At 40.4% G+C, this 18,436-nt stretch overlaps 1 protein-coding gene across 1 annotated transcript in view; it reads right to left on the reverse strand.

Annotated features, from left to right (window-relative positions):
* Window positions 1–303: 303 nt before the first annotated feature.
* The window catches only part of TMX4 (thioredoxin related transmembrane protein 4), a 65,621-nt gene continuing 47,488 nt past the window's right edge, over window positions 304–18,436 (reverse strand). The window contains exons 7-8 of the mRNA XM_065920847.1: window positions 6,260–6,323; window positions 304–4,674 (exon numbers count right to left, since the gene is read on the reverse strand). Coding sequence (XP_065776919.1) covers window positions 4,310–4,674; window positions 6,260–6,323 — 429 coding nt within the window. The 3' untranslated portion in view covers window positions 304–4,309. The remainder of the gene's footprint in view (window positions 4,675–6,259; window positions 6,324–18,436) is intronic.

The raw sequence follows: 18,436 nt of genomic DNA on the forward strand, positions 1-18,436 counted from the left end.
TAGGCAAATGACTTCTATGAATTTCTTATATGAAAAAGAACTTTTGTTTTGCTTTCTTTTTACTTAGTTATCACCATCATTAGGTTTTGATGCAAGTGGAAATTTACAATAAAATGAAAACAAATAGCATCAAGGATCACATACAATTCTGTGATAAGGTGATCTGTAATTCAGGCAATGTACTGCTTGAGGCTCATATCTTGATCTCCTACTCCAGTTGCTGCTGATGCCATTTGAGGAAAATACAGATGAAGAGAAAAATAAGTATCACTAGGCTAAAAAATTAAGACAATTACAAGAATATAAATAACAAATTTATAATGTATTGCAATACAAATAAATAGTATTTTTAGTATAAAGCTACATTTGCATGAAGAAGCTACATTTGCACTGCTTAGTAACAAATGATTAAAATACACTGAAACATGTTAAAGTTGTATGAATCACATATGTACAGTGTCACAGTTCACAGGAAGTTTCACTGAGAATAACCCATCTGAAGGCCATGTGTCCTGATCTGAAACTATCAAAGGCCTTTCAAGCAAACCTCCTGGCTCAGGAAAGATGCTCAAAAAGCTGCCCCATCCAGATTGATCTGACTTGACTCTACTTCTGGTTTTCAAAATAAGCTACAATCTTCTAAAGGGGATCATAATGTAGACTGATATAAACAGATACTGAACAAGAAGGAACTTTTCTATTGGCACAGAAGATTTACATCACTATTTTCCCAAATGCTATTATTTGAAAGGATGGATGAACCACACATTTATAATACTGGCAGAAATAACACTTTAACACTGAGATAAAGGACATAACGAAACTACTGATACACATTAACAAAAGCACCAGTCTCCCCTTCCTTTTCTTACTTCATGCCAATTTAACGTTTTAGGCTAAAAGCTCAGGTATGTCTTATCATTTGTACCCTTCTGTGGACTCTTTAATGTTTCTCATTCTGTAAATCAGGCTTCCCTCTTAAAGGACTTGGTAATAAAAAGTCACATGCCACATGCCTTAAAAGACACTTCAATCATCTACGCAAATCACACACACCCAAATCATGTAGAAATACCACAGCTATCAACAAGGATTTGGGCCCTAAGAGAGTCAAAATTTGGCTTTCTCCACTGGCAGTGTCAGCCTGATCAAAGCTTCTTGCTTTTTATCACAGTAGTAATTTCGGATTTCTTCTTGTAGTCAGAGAGGCTTGTGGCTAACTGGGATCTTGTGCCAAGATAAAGCAGTGGGTGTGTGCTCAGGGGTGTCAAGCCATGTGAGGTAAATGAACCAGCTTCTCACCCATTCACACTTACAGTTTAAAGGGAAAGAAAGAAGTAGACTGCCTACATGTTGCTTCAGAATGAGAACTCTAAGCAAGCTGGGGTCTTTCGCCAAGAGATAAATAATAAAAGGAAGAAATCAAGGAAACAGTAACTGGAGGTTTCAAACTTTCCCTCTAACCAGTGAACAGGCACTCTGCTCTCACTTCTCACACAGAAGGCACTGCCCCCACTCCCAAATGAACAGTTTGTTTAATTTACCTAACTTTGATATTCTATAACTAAGTAACTGATACTGAAATACAGGAAGGTATGATAATTTATTTTTTGAATCAAAATCATATTTCTATGCACTTGACTTCTGGATTAAATATATTACCTACAGGAAAAATCTATCAAATCTTATTGAAATGTTAATCTAATTTTAAATTATTTTGAGTTGATATTTTCCTTTAGTTTTATATTCAGAAAGTACTTAAAATGAGCCTAAAAGTTGCAAGTGGAAAGAAATTAAATTCCATTGTGTACATCTTTCACCAGAATAAAAAAAAAAAACTGTAAAAACAGTCCCTATAGCAAATACTTCAACTTTTAATGAATCCACATCTCCAAACTGTTTTCTCCTCTTCCTCCATTTTTTTTTTAAGTATTGCTGAGAAAGAAAATACAGTTTTATTATATAATTAAATACTATTAGAAATCCAGCTGGAAATTGGCCTTACATTTATAAAAAGCCAAAGTAGATTTTATTTCTTCATTCTGTCTCCTTTAGTAAAATACTTCACTCACAGAAAAAGAATTATTTCAATATGGGGGAGGGGGCTTGGGGGTAAGTATCATACAGAAAAGCCAAACTATGAAGACTTTCTTATTCCATACTGTTGAACTTGAAATGAATTATCTTTGAAAATTTTGTTTCAGCTGATTAGAAAAGAAAACAGAATTCAGTGCCAGGAGGGCAGGTTCACCTTGTCTCTGCTCCAGAAAGGCTTCCTGGTATCAGGGAGATGGAGCTGCCTCCCTGGAGGTACCATTGGTACTGGTGCTTCGGGTGAGGAGGTGTCAGACCCCCAGATGGTGGTCGGGCAAGAAGTGAGCACAAGTCAAGGTTTTCCCAGCCTGTCAGTTCTGTGATGGCCTCAAACTTGAGGTTGTATTGCTGTTTAAAGAGAAAAATTATTGGCAACTCTTAATGTCATCACACTGGGGGATGAGACTATCAGGTGACTAAGTGGGAAAGATGAAAAATAACCAACTTTAAAAACTGGACTCTGTCAGAATAAAAACTCCCTTTGTGTGAGGCTTGCAATAGGCTCATTCAGCCACATCAGGGAAGAGTTTCAGAACCTCCCCCTCCTCCAGTGAGCCCATGTTCAAAGTTAACACAAGGTAAGGGTTATCTAAACAGCGGATAGGAGTGTACTGCATATTTCTTCTTAAAGATGAAGAGTAACATGGAAACTTACATTACCATATATAAACTAGAGAACCAAGGGAAATTTGCTATATGGCTCAGGAAACCCAAAGAGGGGCTCTGAATCAACCAAGGGGGTGGGATGGGGAGGGAGGTTCAAAAGGGAGGGGATATGTGTTTACCTATGACTGATTCATGTTGAGGTTTGACAGAAAACAGCAAAATTCTATAAAACAATTATCCTTCAATAAAAAATAAATTAAAAAGAAAAAAAATGACAGAAGCTTTTTGAATTCCATAAACCTGTACTACTTATTATTCCATCTGGACTCGAGGGGTGTATGATAAACTTTAGACACCTTTCATAAGCTTGGAATCTAATATTCTGAATTTATTCTAAGACATAAATCAGATAGATGGATGGATTTTTTAAAGGACATTGAGCCCCCTGGGTACTTTTAGCAGACTAAGCATTGAGATTTACAAGAATAAAATTCTTTACAAGATTAAGGAAGAAGAAAACGAAATCAAACCTTTCATTTTCAGATATACACTTTCGTTAGTTCTTTCATCAAAAGCATATCAGTGAAGGAAAACCAGAAATGTTTCCTCAGTTATTATTAAACTGGTTCAAGAGTCAGGGAACCCCTTGAAATGGAAACAAAACAACACAGTATTCAAGTTTTCGTCATAAGATTACCTTGCACTGGCAAGACGTAGGAGATTTCTGACTTCAATATTCTTCAATAAAAGAATATTGCTAAAGGAGCTTTTTGAAAAAAATTAAAAAAGACTACATTTTGGCTAAAAACAACCAAAATCTCTCCTGTAAAACTGCTACTTCCTTTTGAATCTCCAAAGGTTACAACATTTTGTTTGAGATGCTTGGCAGTCATGGCTTCATGGGCTGTGCTGCTTGATTATCTAAACCGTTAAGGCAAAATAAATATAGCTGATATCGAGCTGACTGCTGCCTGAGTCCTCTCACTGAAGAAGTATTGTTCAGAGGGTGGGGAGCCCACAGGCCCATGGTGGGAAAACTGGAAATGTTAAAGGTAAGAAATAAAACACAAGAAGGGAGGTTCAGAGTTAGGAACATTTCCAAGCTTTTTTCTACAATAATCTCCAAGGCCCTCTCAACTTCTATCTCTAAAAAGTACCCCTGTATATGGTGCTTGATGTTTCTTACGGTTTGGCAAAAATAAACACTCAAACAAGAGGAAGCAAGATGCCTGCTAAACTCTGAGGGTGCTCAGCTTGCCCTGCTTTCACTTAAAGGGCCTGCAGCCTTGGATGTGCCCGTAACAGTGCTCCTGACACTGGAGACCACCTTCTCTGGTCAGAGCTCTGTAGCCCAGAATAAACAAGTGTGTGCTCACCCCCGGCCCCAAACAGACCCTAGCACCATGTTTGTTTTTCTGTATCCTGATTGTCATGCCTGAAAGATTCTCCCTAACATATATGAGGCTTAATGCCATGAGACTAAATGGATAAAGATTATTGTTTAAGAGAAGCTTGCTCATTCAAAAAGAAAATAAGAATTTGGTTTAAACTGCAGACAAAAGGGGAAGTTAACATATGCTTTTGGTTTGTATTCCTTGAAACACTGTCCTCAGGTCGACGGTCCCTCGTCAGCATGCTGACTTCTGCGCTGTCTCAACGAGTCTTCCACCGCCTCTGTGCCAGCCGGGCGGGGCTGCTCCAGGCTGTCATCTCCCACCTCACCAGGCCCCTCGTCCTCCCGGGCCTCCCTCAGGGGCTCCGGGTCCTGGGCATCATTCTTCTCCTCATCCACACCAGCAGCCGGGCCGTCCTCCTCTTCCTCCTCTGCTTCCTCCTCGTAACCAAGGTCCTCTTTCTCATCCTCGTCATCTACAAGGTTGTCCTTGTTTTCTTCTTCATTTGAATCATCCTTTTCCTCCTCTACATCCTGCAACTGTTCAGTTATATGAACCTTCTCTGACCTGAGATTCTGCTCTGTGGAAGAAAGAGAGGGGGAACATTCTCTGATTAAACAATGGGCATTCAAAATGCTTTCACTAGTATGTAGAATCTAAAAAAATAAAACAAACAAATGAATATTATAAAACAGAAACAGACTCAACAAACTAGTGGTTACCAACCGGAGGGGCAAGAGAGGGGAAGGGGAAAAGAGGTACAAGCTACTAGGTATAAAATCTACAAGATACAAGGATGTAATATTCAGCATAGGGATATAACCAGTATCATAACTTAAAATGGAGTATAACCTATAAAAGTAATGAATCAACTCTACTGAACACCTGAAACAAATACAACATTGGACATCAACTATACTTCAGTTTTAAAAAGGTCATTCAGTAGTCGATTGCATTTAGCTGTGAAATGAAACAATGGGGCACAGGATGGCTTTCTCCATCTTGAAACTACGTTACCACAAAGAACAGATCTCTGGATGGCATCCTAGCCCCACCCAGGGCATCTCCACCTCTCTCTGGAGACTCGCTGACCAAGCTGACTTGGGCACACCTCAGGGGCATGGAGGGCAAAGGTTCCTCTGTGCTCTGTGTTAGGTACCTTGTAGAATGCTCAGTGAAACACTCACTGGTCATGGTGATTGGTTCAAACTGACTTAAGCAGAGCCAGTTGGAGTACTTTCCAGGAATTTTTGGCCAGAGTGAGGAGGAAAAGTTTTCTCTCTTTCTAGAGGGATTGTTAAACTGATAAAATGTGAGTTGGGGCTGTTGAAAGCCACTGAATCAGCTTCACAGAGACAGAAACCTATCATCTTTGGGCTAAGCATGAAACCAGAACATCCTTGGATTTCTCAGCTTTGTAAACTAATGGATTTTTCTTTTTTCCTGTAGGTTACTTTAAACTGGAATTCTGTTACTTTTAAGAATTCTAAGGAATATAACATAGTTTATAATTATATATGGAAGTCTGAAAGCCTTAAAAACTGTAAGAATTAAAAGAAGTATAAGCTCATTTAGTTAAACTCACATAAAATTCAACAATTACAAAGTCTCATGAGTCTTCAAGGAGAGCTGCTTGGCGGTCCAGTGGTTAGGACTCTGCACCTCCCCTTCAGGAAGTGCAGGTACAATCCTGGTCAGGAAACTAAGATCCCACAGGACCAAGTATGGCCCAGAAAACAAACAAAGTCTTCCTGCAAACAACAGGAATAAAAGCATGGAAATCCAGGGGCATTTGGTCCCAGAAACAGCGTGCAGTAGTGAAAGGATTTGGGAAGACTGCTTTAAAGGGCTCAGGGCCATTATTGGTGACTGCCACCTTCCCTCCCACCTTGCTCATCCCAGTCTGCATGAAGGAGAGCATGTCAACTGATTAATGAAGGGCATACAATTCAAGGGAAAAGTAATTGCCAAAATGAAATGTCCCTTGATGTAAGAGAGGAAATAAAAGAATGCTTGCTCAAATCTACCTAGAGAACACATTTCAAGGAATTTGGTAGTGGTTATGGTTTGGTCACCAGCAAACCACGGGGAAATTCACTATGAGCACAGAAAGGCATACCACAGATTTCTAAAGATACTCTATCTCATAAATTTGTCATACTTACCAGAACGTTCAGATAAATTTCTTGGAAGTGGCAAGTACAAACATTCTGATATTACTACCAAGACCTGGAGGGAAAACAGTGATTTTACAGTGAGTGACTAGGACATTCATTACCCAGCATTAGGCCTTGCTTGTATAACCAGATATTTATAGATAAATCCAGAGCAATTGGTCAAAAGTCCTCAAAAAACAAGGCCAGGGTATAACTAAGAATTTTCTATTTTTCAAATGTGGATATAATGTTGGAATATACCATTAATTTCAAACAGAGGTCACAAAGTCAAATGTATACACACAATCCACTAAAAACAGATGAATTAATAAGCAAGTATAAGAAAACAGACTCTATCAGCCAAGTCTGAAGTGATTCTTTAAAAAACCCTACTGTGACAAATGATACCACTCTAATGGTAAAAAGCAAAGAGGAACTAAAGAGCCTCTTGATGAGGGAAGATGGAGGAGGAGAGTAAAAGAGCCAGCTTAAAACTCCACATTCAGACAACTAAGACCCTGGCATCTGGCCCCTTTACTACACAGCAAATAGAAGGGGAAAAGGTGGAAGCAGTGACACATTTCCTCTTCTGGGCTCTAAAATCACTGAGGACGGTGACTGCAGCCATGCAATCAGAAGACGACTGCTTTTTGGCAGGGAAGCTATGACAAACCTAGATAATTGTGTTAAAAAGCAAAGACATCATTTTGCCAACAAAGGTCCAAAAACTCAAGGCTATGGTCTTTCCAGCAGTCATGTACTGATGTGAAAGCTGGACAATAAAGAAGGCAGAGCACTGAAGAATTGATGCTTTTGAACTGTGGTGTTGGAGAAGACTCTTGAGAGTCCCTTGGACAGCAAGGAGATCAAACCAGTCAGTCTTAAAAGGAAATCAACCCTGAACACTCTTTGGAAGGACTGATGCTGAAGCTGAAGCTCCAATACTTTGGCCACCCCATTCGAACAGCTGACTCACTGGAAAAGACCCTGATGCTGGGAAAGACTGAAGGCAGAAGGAGAAAAGGGCAACAGAGAATGAGATGGTTGGATAGCATCACTGAATCAATGGACATGAACTTGGGAAACTGTGGGAGATGGTGAGGGACAGGGAAGCGTAGCGTGCTGCGGTCCACGGGGTCGTGTAGAGTCGGACATGACTTGATGACTGAACAACATGATAAATAAAACAAGTCAGTATATGGGTTGTCCCTTACCAGTGGGAAACTCCTGATTATGTGGAAGAGTATTTCAGGGCGTAGAATTACTAAGAGTGCTGCAAGAAATTACTAGAAGTGTATTGGGAGGACCCTGAGCGATAGGGTGGGGAGGGAGGTGAGACGGAGGGTCAGGATGGGGAACACATGTACACCCATGGCTGATTCATGAGAATGTACGGCAAAAACCACAATACTGTAAAGTAATTAGCCTCCAATTAAAAAAAAAAAAGCAGTGGGACGATAATAATAATAATAAAAAGAAATTACTAGAGGGACAAACTGTGAGAAAACACATCAATGATGTGAACTAGATCTAATTTTAAAGAGTGACTGACTGGCCTCACCCCCAACCTTGAATGCAGCGTTGACTCACTTTCTACTTACTACTAACAAGCTGTTTCCCTTGATAAACTACAAGCTTCCTAGAGGAAGGCTCATTCTGGCTCGTGTTCCACACCCAGACTGTGGGCTGCGGTGATGAAACTGATGGGACGACGTGTGAAACGGGGCTGAGGCAGTCGGGGTCCCTCGCTCCCTACACCCTCTACACGGCCTCCTCACCGTACCGCGCAGCACAGAGACCAGTGCGGGAGGGAGCCGCCTGCTGAGCAGGGCCGCACGGGTCCTCCTGTACCGAACTAACTGCTGAGCTTTGCCTCCACTGTGAACAACTGCCGAATCTTTAAAACAGGAACAATACTTCATAAATTTAAGGGGTTCAAAAATTTTAAAACTCCAGAGTCATGGTCCTTTTGATTCAATTTTATAAACATCAAATGGATAACTCACTTTGACTATTACCACCTGCATATTCATTTATTACTTTACTTAATATTTGGTTCATTACATTTAAGATATCATGCTAAAATCTGGGGGGAAGGGTTCAGAAAAAGATAAAAAAGGAAACTGTAAAGCAATATGTAACAGGGAAATCATTAAAAAATGAAGAAAGCTCTTTGATAGATACTTCAGAGATAGAGAGACGATAACCAGTTCTGGGGGTGGGGAAGGATCCAGAATGATTGCTTGAAGGAGGTGGCCTTTGGGGCCCTGGACATGGTTAGGAGAGAACGAGCACCACCAGAGGTCTGACTCGTGTAAGCAGCACCAAGCTGCACACAGAGGCTCTTGGATCCAGTTGCTGTTCAGTCGCTCACTCATGTCCGACTCTGCAACCCCATGGACCACAGCATGCCAGGCCTCCCTGTCCTTCACTATCTCCCGGGGTTTACTCAAACTCATGTCCATTAAGTCGGTGATGCCATCCAGCCATCTCATCCTCTGTCATCCCCTTCTCCTCCTGCCATCAATCTTTCCCAGCATCAGGACCTTTTCCAATTGGTCAGCTCTTTGCATCAGCTGGCCAAAGTATTAAGAGCCTGGATCCAGAGAAATGCCTAAATGCCAGACAGAGGAAACCCAGATGCAGGGCAGTGGGATGCATGAAGCACCGTGGGTTGGAGATGAGCAAGCTCCAAGCTGTTAAACTGATGTGAACAACAAAGAGGAGAACACTTCCACCTGAAAAGACAGAGTCTGAAAGCCAAATGACAGCACATGCTTATAGGAGCTATTCAATGCACACAATGCTTTTTTCTGACTTTCTTTTTCCTTTTGCCTTTCTTAATATCAACTGAAGTGGAAAGTTTCTGTTTGGTCACATTGCAAAGGAAAGAAGAAACACTTGCCAGTAACAAATAACTGGCATTTACAACAAAGCCTGGAAGGGGGTAAGTCCCACCCATGAGACACCTGGGCCATCTAGAATGCTAGGTAAGGGGGCCTACAAGAGACTTAACGGGACACCAGCCTCAACCCTGGGCAACTCACTTAACTGTTTTCTCACTTGCATTCTCTCAAAAGGACAAGTCTGGAGTCAGTCTGCCACTAAGGGCTGTTTCACGTCTCTAACACTACATAACTCCATTACACTGTCATCCTTCCCAGAAACTGGGAGGAAAATCCTCTCATTCCATCAGTTCAGGATCTATTTTCCAGTCTAAAGAACCACTCTCTCATGATGGGCCACTTTCTGAGCCACTAAACATGGCACTGTTTACAAACAGGGCCTATACAGGAGTGGTACCCTCCTCCCCCTCTTCCCTCCAACAGTTAGATTTTCAGGTTTCAGCTTAGCAGACCAGGCATCTAAAAGAGGAGAGCCAGGCATCTAAAAGAGGAGAGCAGACAGATTTTCCATCTTTCATGGAGAGTGAGAGCTACACTTCCTGATACTGGAGACCCTCTCTGTGAAAGCTCCACACTAGGAAGCGGTCAGCAGCATATACTGAGTTGACCAAAAAAGTTCATTTGAGTTTTCCCACAAGATCTTGGGGAAAACCCAAATGAACTACTGGCCAACCTAATAGAAAAATGGTTCACACAAGTTGCAAAATTCAGACAGTATCTACACCAACTGAAATGGAGACCAGATAAGAGAGGAAAAGTTTGCTGCCTGTATATTCCATGGCTTTTCTGCCTGTCCACAGCTTTGCTGTTTTCCATCCTTCAAAGCACAGTTGCTGATGTCAGAAAGTGATGAGGCCAGAGTAATCTGATGTACACTTATGGGTCTTTCCCATATTGGTTTAAAATGCAAAATATATACCTGATTTCTAAAACTGAGTCCTTGGATTACATGTGAAAAATAACAATGCAAACTAGTACAGCCACTATGGAGAAAACTGTGGAGATTCCTTAAAAAACTGGAAATAGAACTGCCACACAACCCAGCAATCCCACTGCTGGGCACACACACTGAGGAAACCAGAATTGAAAGAGACACGTGTACCCCAATTTTCATCACAGCACTATTTACAATAGCCAGGACACGGATGCAACCTAGATGTCCATCGGCAGATGAGTGGATAAGAAAGCTGTGGGTACATATATAAAATGGAATATTACTCAGCTATTAAAAAGAATGCATTTCAATCAGTTCCAATGAGGTGGATGAAACTGGACCCTATTATACAGAGTGAAGTAAGTCAGAAAGAAAAATACCAGTACAGTATATTAACGCATATATATGGAATTTAGAAAAATAGTAACAATGACCCGATATGTGAGACAGCAAAAGAAACACAGATGTAAAGAAAGACTTTTGGATTTTGTGGGAGAAGGCGAGGGTGGGATGATTTGAGACAATAGTTGAAGCGTGTTTATTACCATATGTGAAATAGATCGCCAGTCCAAGTTCGATGCATGAGACAGGGTGTTCAGGGCTGGTGCACTGGGATGACCCTGAGGGATGGGATGGAGAGGGAGGTGGGAGGGAGGGTCAGGATGGGGAACACATGTACACCCTTGGCTGATTCATGTCAATGTATGTCAAAAATCACTACAATACTGTAAAATAATTAGCCTCCAATTAAAATTAATTAATTAACAAAAAAAAATAACATGTGGTAAAATATTTCAACCATTACTAGGCTCAATAAAGACAGCAAACAAAAACCAAACTAGCAGTCTTGCTTTGACTTCCCATCTTTTAAAATTATGGGAAAAAAGGAAGATGTAATGGTGAGGCTTATGGGAAACAAAGACTTGATCAGGAAATCACTTCTCTATGGGAAATGTCATGCCCTTCCTGGCCAATGTGTATATTAACATTTCATGCAAAAGACTGGCACAATAAAGAACAGAAATGGTATGGGCTTAACAGAAGCAGAAGAAATTAAGAAGAGGTGGCAAGAATACACAGAACTACACAAAAAAGATCTTAATGACCCAGATAACCACAATGGTGTGATCACTCACCTAGAGCCAGACATCCTAGAATGCAAAGTCAAGAGGGCCTTAGGAAGCATCACTACAAACATAGCTAGTGAAGGTGATGGGATTCCAGGTGAGTTATTTCAAATCCTAAAAGATGCTGTGAAAGTGTTGCACTCAATATGCCAGCTAACTTGGAAAACTCAGCAGTGGCCACAGGACTGGAAAAGGTCAGTTTTCATTCCAATCTCAAAGAAAGGCAATGTCAAAGAATGTTCAAACTACCAGACAATTGCACTCATCTCACACACTAGCAAAGTAATGCTCAAAATTCTCCAAGCCAGCCTTCAACAGTACATGAACCGTGAACTTCCAGATATTCAAGCTGGATTTAGAAAAGGCAGAGGAACCAGAGATCAAATTGCCAACACCCACTGGATCATTGAAAAAGCAAGAGAATACCAGAAAAATATCTACTTCTGCTTTATTGATTACATCAAAGCCTTTGACTGTGCAGATCACAACAAACTATGGAAAATTCTTAAAGAGATGGGAATACCAGACCACCTGAACTACCTCCTGAGAAATCTGTATGCAGGTCAAGAAAGAACAGCTAGAACTGGACATGGAACAACAGACTGGCTCCAAATTGGGAAAGGAGTACGTCAAGGCTGTGTACTGTCACCCTGCTTATTTAATTTACATGCAGAGTACATCACACAAAATGCTGGGCTGGACGAAGCACAAGCTGAAATCAGGATTGCTGGGAGAAATATCAATAACCTCAGGTATACAAATGACACCACCCTTACAGCAGAAAGCAAAGAAAAACTAAAGAGCCTTTTGATGAAAGTGAAAGAAGAGAGTGAAAAAGCTGGCTGGAAACTCAACATTCAAAAAACAAAGATCACGGCATCTGGTCCCATCAATTCATGGCAAATAGATGGAGAAACAATGGAAACAGTGACAAAGTTTATTTTCTTGGGCTCCAAAATCACTGCAGATGGTAACTGCAGCCATGAAATTAAAAGATGCTTGCTCCTTGGAAAAAAAAGTTATGACCAACCTAGACAGCATATTAAAAAGCAGAGACCTTACTTTGCGGATAAAGGTCCTTCTAGTCAAAGCTACGGTTTTTCCAGTGATCATGTATGGATGTGAGATTTGGACTATAAAGAAAACTGAGCACCAAAGAATTGATGCTTTTGAACTGTGGTGTTGGAGAAGACTCTTGAGAGTCCCTTGGACTGCAAGGCGATCCAACCAGTCCATCCTAAAGGAGATCAGTCCTGGGTGTTCATTGGAAGGACTGATGCTGAAGCTGAAACTCCAATACTTTCACCATCTGACGTGAAGAACTGTCTCATTAGAAAAGCCCCTGAAGCTGGGAAAGATTGAAGGCAGGAGGAGAAGGGGACGACAGAGGATGAGATGTTTGGATGGATCACCGACTTGATGAGCATGAGTTTGAGTAAACTCTGGGAGTTTGTGATGGACAGGGAGGCCTGGCGCTCTGCAGTCCATGGGGTTGCAAAGAGTCGAACATGACTGAGCAACTGAACTGAACTGAACTGATAACTCACAGAAGAAAGGAGACCCACTGAGGTCACGAGATCAAGCTTCACATGACAACACCCCATGCCTTGCTTTCAGTCCCCAGTTAAAGGCAAAGGTGACGGGGATTAGTGAGCCTGAGACCTCACTGAAGGCAAAGCTTCTGTCACTTTCAACACACATTACAGGTGCAGAAATGCACGTTGAGCATAGATACATGCTTGCTGTTTTACGGAAATGTATTAATAGAGAATGTATGAATCTATTACTGCTTTGAAATTATTATTTCCTTAAATAACGTTCTCTTCCCAACTTCTTTAAAGAAACAGTATCACTTGGTCACTTGAATAGTCTAGAATCAACTCCCTTCTTCAGATCAAGTTTCTAATAACTTTCCTACACTGATAATTTGATTCAGTTTCCAAATAAATTTAGGCCCAGACAGGCCTGACTTTTTCAACTTAAAGTTAATCTCAAAAATAAAATTCTAAAACTATTTATACTGAGAAGAGTTTTCAATGTTTGGACTTCCCTGGTGACTCAGACGGTAAAGCGTCTGCCTATAAACAGGGAGATCCAGGTTCAATCCCTGGGTCGGGAAGGTCTCCTGGAGAAGGAAATGGCAACCCACTCCAGTATTCTTGCCTGGAAAATCCCATGGATGGAGGAACCTGGTAGGCTACAGTTCCTGGGGACACAAAGAGTCGGAAACCACTGCGCGACTTCACTTTCACTTCCAATAGGCCCTTACTCAACTACATCCAGCATAACTCCATCTCAGAATCACCCAGGATCTCATACTGTTTCCCCTACAGAAGCCACACATTCATGCAGCTCCATAGTAGATAGCAGATGGGAGAAATACATTGATATCCACAAAGTTATATCCAAAGTCAAATCATTTTAGGGCAGAGGACTAAGGACACATTAATTAGCAATAAGATTAACAGAGCAGAATGGAACATACCCAGGGCTATCGAATTACCCAGGACTACTTAAGTTCTATCCCTACCCATGAAGTTAACATCAGAAATCAAATGATAAATACAAACCATAATATAAGGTAAGCATACTCATGGCAAAATAAAATCAAGCCTCCTTGGCACCCTGGAATATGACTTTGTAGCACCAAGTTATGGCTTGCTGTAAAGGTGACTGCTAACATTTTCCTTATGTTTATTTTTTAAAAGACTGTGCTGAAATACACAGGTCTTTTTAAAAGACCTGAAATACATTACAAAATATAAGGACAGACTTTAAGACAATCTTACCTAGGGGGGAGGAGCTAAGATGGCAGAGGAATAGGACAGGGAGACCACTTTCTCCCCTACAAATTCATGGAAAGAACATTTGAACACTGAGCAAACTCCCAAGACTTCTGATCGCTAGCAGAGGACATCAGGCACCCAGAAAAGCAGACCATTGTCTTCAAAAGGAGGTAGGACAAAATATAAAAGTAAAAAGACAGACAAAAGAGCTAGGGATGGAGACCTGTCCCGGGAAGGGAGTCATAAGTTTCCAAACACCGGCATTGCTTAGGGTAAGGACAGGGCCTGAATTTCCTGAGGGCAATCAGAGGGAGCTAATGTGAGATAGCAACTTAAACTGTGGGATAGCAAGAGAGAGAAAATAAACCAGCGAAAAGCACGCAAACCTAACAAACTGCTTGCCATTCGCAGAACAAAAGAAAGACTGAGCAATTCCAGAGAAGAGCTAGCCAGCAGCGGACCAGCCCATCCCCCGCCAGAGGCAGGAGGCAGGGGGAGGGGAAAGGGGAAACTTGGTCCCAGAGATGGCACTCCCTACCAAACTGCAAACAGGCTTCCAGTTTCTAACCAAAGACTTCCTGAGATTCTGGATGACTGACATCCGCTGGGAAGGTCGCAGCTAGAGACCAGCTCCCCAGAACAGACACAAGGCTCAGAACAGACACAAGGCTCACCTGACCAGCGCGCGGAGACTGAGGCTGGGACCACGGAGGGGATAAGGTGCACCGCACCCGGGGAGAGTGCGCCCCTCAAGCTCCTGGAGGCCTGAGCTGCTTGGGCCCGGGGAAGGCACAAAACGCAGGCCCAACCGAGTCTGCACTCTTGTGGAGTACCTGAGCAGTGTAGACGGGGAAAGCACACAAGCCTGCGAGCAGGGCAAACCCAGTGTTGCCGGAACACTGTGGGTGCACCCCACACACCAGTGATGTTTGTCTGCAGCGCCCCTCCCTCCCCGCAGCACCACAGAACAGCGAACCTGAAAAAGAGACCACCTCCACCCGCTTGTGTCAGGGCGGAAACTAGACACTGAAGAGACTGGCAAACAGAAGCCAAATAAACAAAGGGAACCGCTTCAGAAGTGACAGGTGCAACAGATTAAAATGCCTGTAGTTAACACTGACTACACCGCAAGGGGCCTATGGATATCCAGAAGTGTAAGCTGGAACAAGGAGCTATCTGAAACTAAACAGAACCCACACTGCCCGCAACAGCTCCAGAGAAATTCCTAGATATACTTTTACTATTTTTTTGCAATTAAAAAAATTTTTTCTTTTCGTTTTCTCTTTTTTTTTTATTTTCTTTTAAAATTCCCTATTACTCCTCTATTACTCCTTAATTTTCATTTTCTTTTATGTTCTTTTATTTATTTTTTTTGTTTGTTTTTGTTTTTTTTGTTGTTTTTTTGTTTTTTTTGTTTTTTTTTGCTGTGCTTATGTTCTTTTAAAGTCCTCTGTTACTCCTCAATTTTCATTTTCATATATTTTTATTATCTTTTAAATAATTTTTTTTCTTTTTTAAATTTTTTTTCTTTTATTTTCTTTTAAAGTCCTCTATCACTCCTCTATTACTGCCTAATTTTCATTTTCATTTCACTATAACCTTTGAGGAACATACCTCAACATAATAAAAGCTATATATGACAAACCCACAGCAAACATTATCCTCAATGGTGAAAAATTGAAAGAGTTTCCCCTAAAATCAGAAACAAGACAAGGGTGCCCACTCTCACCACTACTGTTTAACATAGTTTTGGAAGTGCTGCCCACAGCAATCAGAGCAGAAAAAGAAATAAAACGAATCCAGATAGGGAAAGAAGACGTGAAACTCTCGCTGTTTGCAGATGACATGACCCTCTACATAGAAAACCCTAAAGACCCTACCAGAAAATTACTAGAGCTAATCAATGAATATAGTAAAGCTGCAGGATATAAAATTAACACACAGAAATCCCTTGCATTCCTATACACTAACAATGAAAAAACAGAAAGAGAAATTAAGGAAACAATACCATTCACTATTGCAACCAAAAGAATAAAATACTTAGGAGTATATCTACCTAAGGAAACAAAAGACCTATACATAGAAAACTATAAAACACTGATGAAAGAAATCAAAGAGGACACAAACAGATGGAGAAACATACCATGTTCATGGATTGGAAGAATCAATATTGTCAAAATGGCTATACTACCCCAAAGCAATCTGTAGATTCAATGCAATCCCTATCAAGCTACCAATGGTATTCATTACAGAACTAGAACAAATAATTTCACAATTTGTATGGAAATACAAAAAACCTCGAATAACCAAAGGAATTTTGAGAAAGAAGAATGGAACTGGAGGAATCAACCTGCCTGACTTCAGACTCTACTACAAAGCCACAGTCATCAAGACAGTATGGTACTGGCACAAAGACAGAAATATAGACCAATGGAACATAATAGAAAGCCCAGAGATAAATCCACATACCTATGGACACCTTATCTTCAACAAAGGAGGTAAGAATATACAATAGAAAAAAGACAACCTCTTTAACAAGTGGTGCTGGGAAAACTGGTCAACCACTTGTAAAAGAATTAAACTAGAACACTTTCTAACACTATACACAAAAATAAACTCAAAATGGATTAAAGATCTAAATCTAAGATCAGAAACTATAAAACTCCTAGAGGAAAACATAGGCAAAACATTCTCCGACATAAATCACAGCAAGATCCTCTATGACCCACCTCCCAGAATATTGGAAATAAAAGCAAAAATAAACAAATGGGACCTAATGAAACTTAAAAGCTTTTGCACAACAAAGGAAACTATAAGTAAGGTGAAAAGACAGACTTCAGAATGGGAGAAAATAATAGCAAATGAAGAAACAAAGGATTAATCTCAAAAATATACAAGCAACTCCCGCAGCTCAATTCCAGAAAAATAAATGACCCAATCTAAAAATGGGCCAAAGATCTAAACAGACATTTCTCCAGACATTTCTCCAAACAAGACATATAGATGGCTAACAAACACATGAAAAGATGCTCAACATCACTCATTATCAAAGAAATGCAAATCAAAGCCTCAATAAGGTACCATTACACGCCAGTCAGAATGGCTGCTATCCAAAAGTCTACAAGCAATAAATGCTGGAGAGGGTGTGGAGAAAAGGGAACCCTCTTACACTGTTGGTGGGAATGCAAACTAGTACAGCCACTATGGAGAACCGTGTGGAGATTCCTTAAAAAACTGGAAATAGAACTGCCATATGACCCAGCAATCCCACTCCTGGGCATACACAATAAGGAAACCAGATCTGAAAGAGACACGTGCACCCCAATGTTCATCGCAGCACTATTTATAATAGCCAGGACATGAAAGCAACCTAGATGCCCATCAGCAGACGAATGGATAAGGAAGCTGTGGTACATATATACAATGCAATATTACTCAGCCATTAAAAATAATATATTTTAATCAGTTCTAATGAGATGGATTATACAGAGTCCATTATACATGGATTATACAGAGTCCATTATACAGAGTGAAGTAAGCCAGAAAGATAAAGACCAATACAGTATAATAATGCATATATATGGAATTTTAAAAGATGGTAATGATAACCCTATATGCAAAACAGAAAAAGAGACACAGATGTATAGAACAGACTTTTGGACTCTATGGGAGAAGACAAGGGTGGGATGATCTGAGAGAACAGCATCGAAACATGTATATTATCAAGTGTGAAAGATCGCCAATCCAGGTTGGATGCATGAGACAAGTGCTCGAGGCTGGCGCACTCAGATGACCCAGAGGGATGGGATGGGGAGGGAGGTGGGAGGGGGGTTCAGGATAGGGAACACATGTAAATCCATGACTGATTCATGTCAACGTATGACAAAAACCACTACAATATTATAAAGTAATTAGCCTCCAACTAATAAAAATAAATGGGAAAAAAAAAGACAATCTTACCTAAAGGGTTGTCCTTTTTCTATAAATTTTTAGTCATCAATTCCTATCTATAATATAGTGTTTAAGAGCTATGTGATTAGTATATAGTATAATAACTTTTATGAACTTCTCGAGTTTAAGAGCTCAAATTGATCGAGTAGGTAAAGAAAAAGATGTCAAAAATATATAAACAAGAGAAAAACACACCCAAACATTTACAGTTGTCCATATAATTAAATATAAAGTATAAAATTATTCCAAGCCATATCTAAAACTCTGCGAAAAAAGTATACAGATACCTAATGGATAAGGATTTTCAAATCCAAAGAAAACATAGTGATGTGGTTTGCACCTCATTTTTTCACATAATAATGATTGTGATTTTTTTTTTTTTTAACCCACATTATCTTACAAAATCTACCTTGGGAAAACTGGAGTATATGTATAAGAAGCTGGTCACATTTAGATTTTCAATTTGAGGACACAAACAGGAA

Source organism: Muntiacus reevesi, chromosome 2 (assembly GCF_963930625.1).
Source record: "Muntiacus reevesi chromosome 2, mMunRee1.1, whole genome shotgun sequence".
NCBI lineage: Eukaryota > Metazoa > Chordata > Mammalia > Artiodactyla > Cervidae > Muntiacus > Muntiacus reevesi.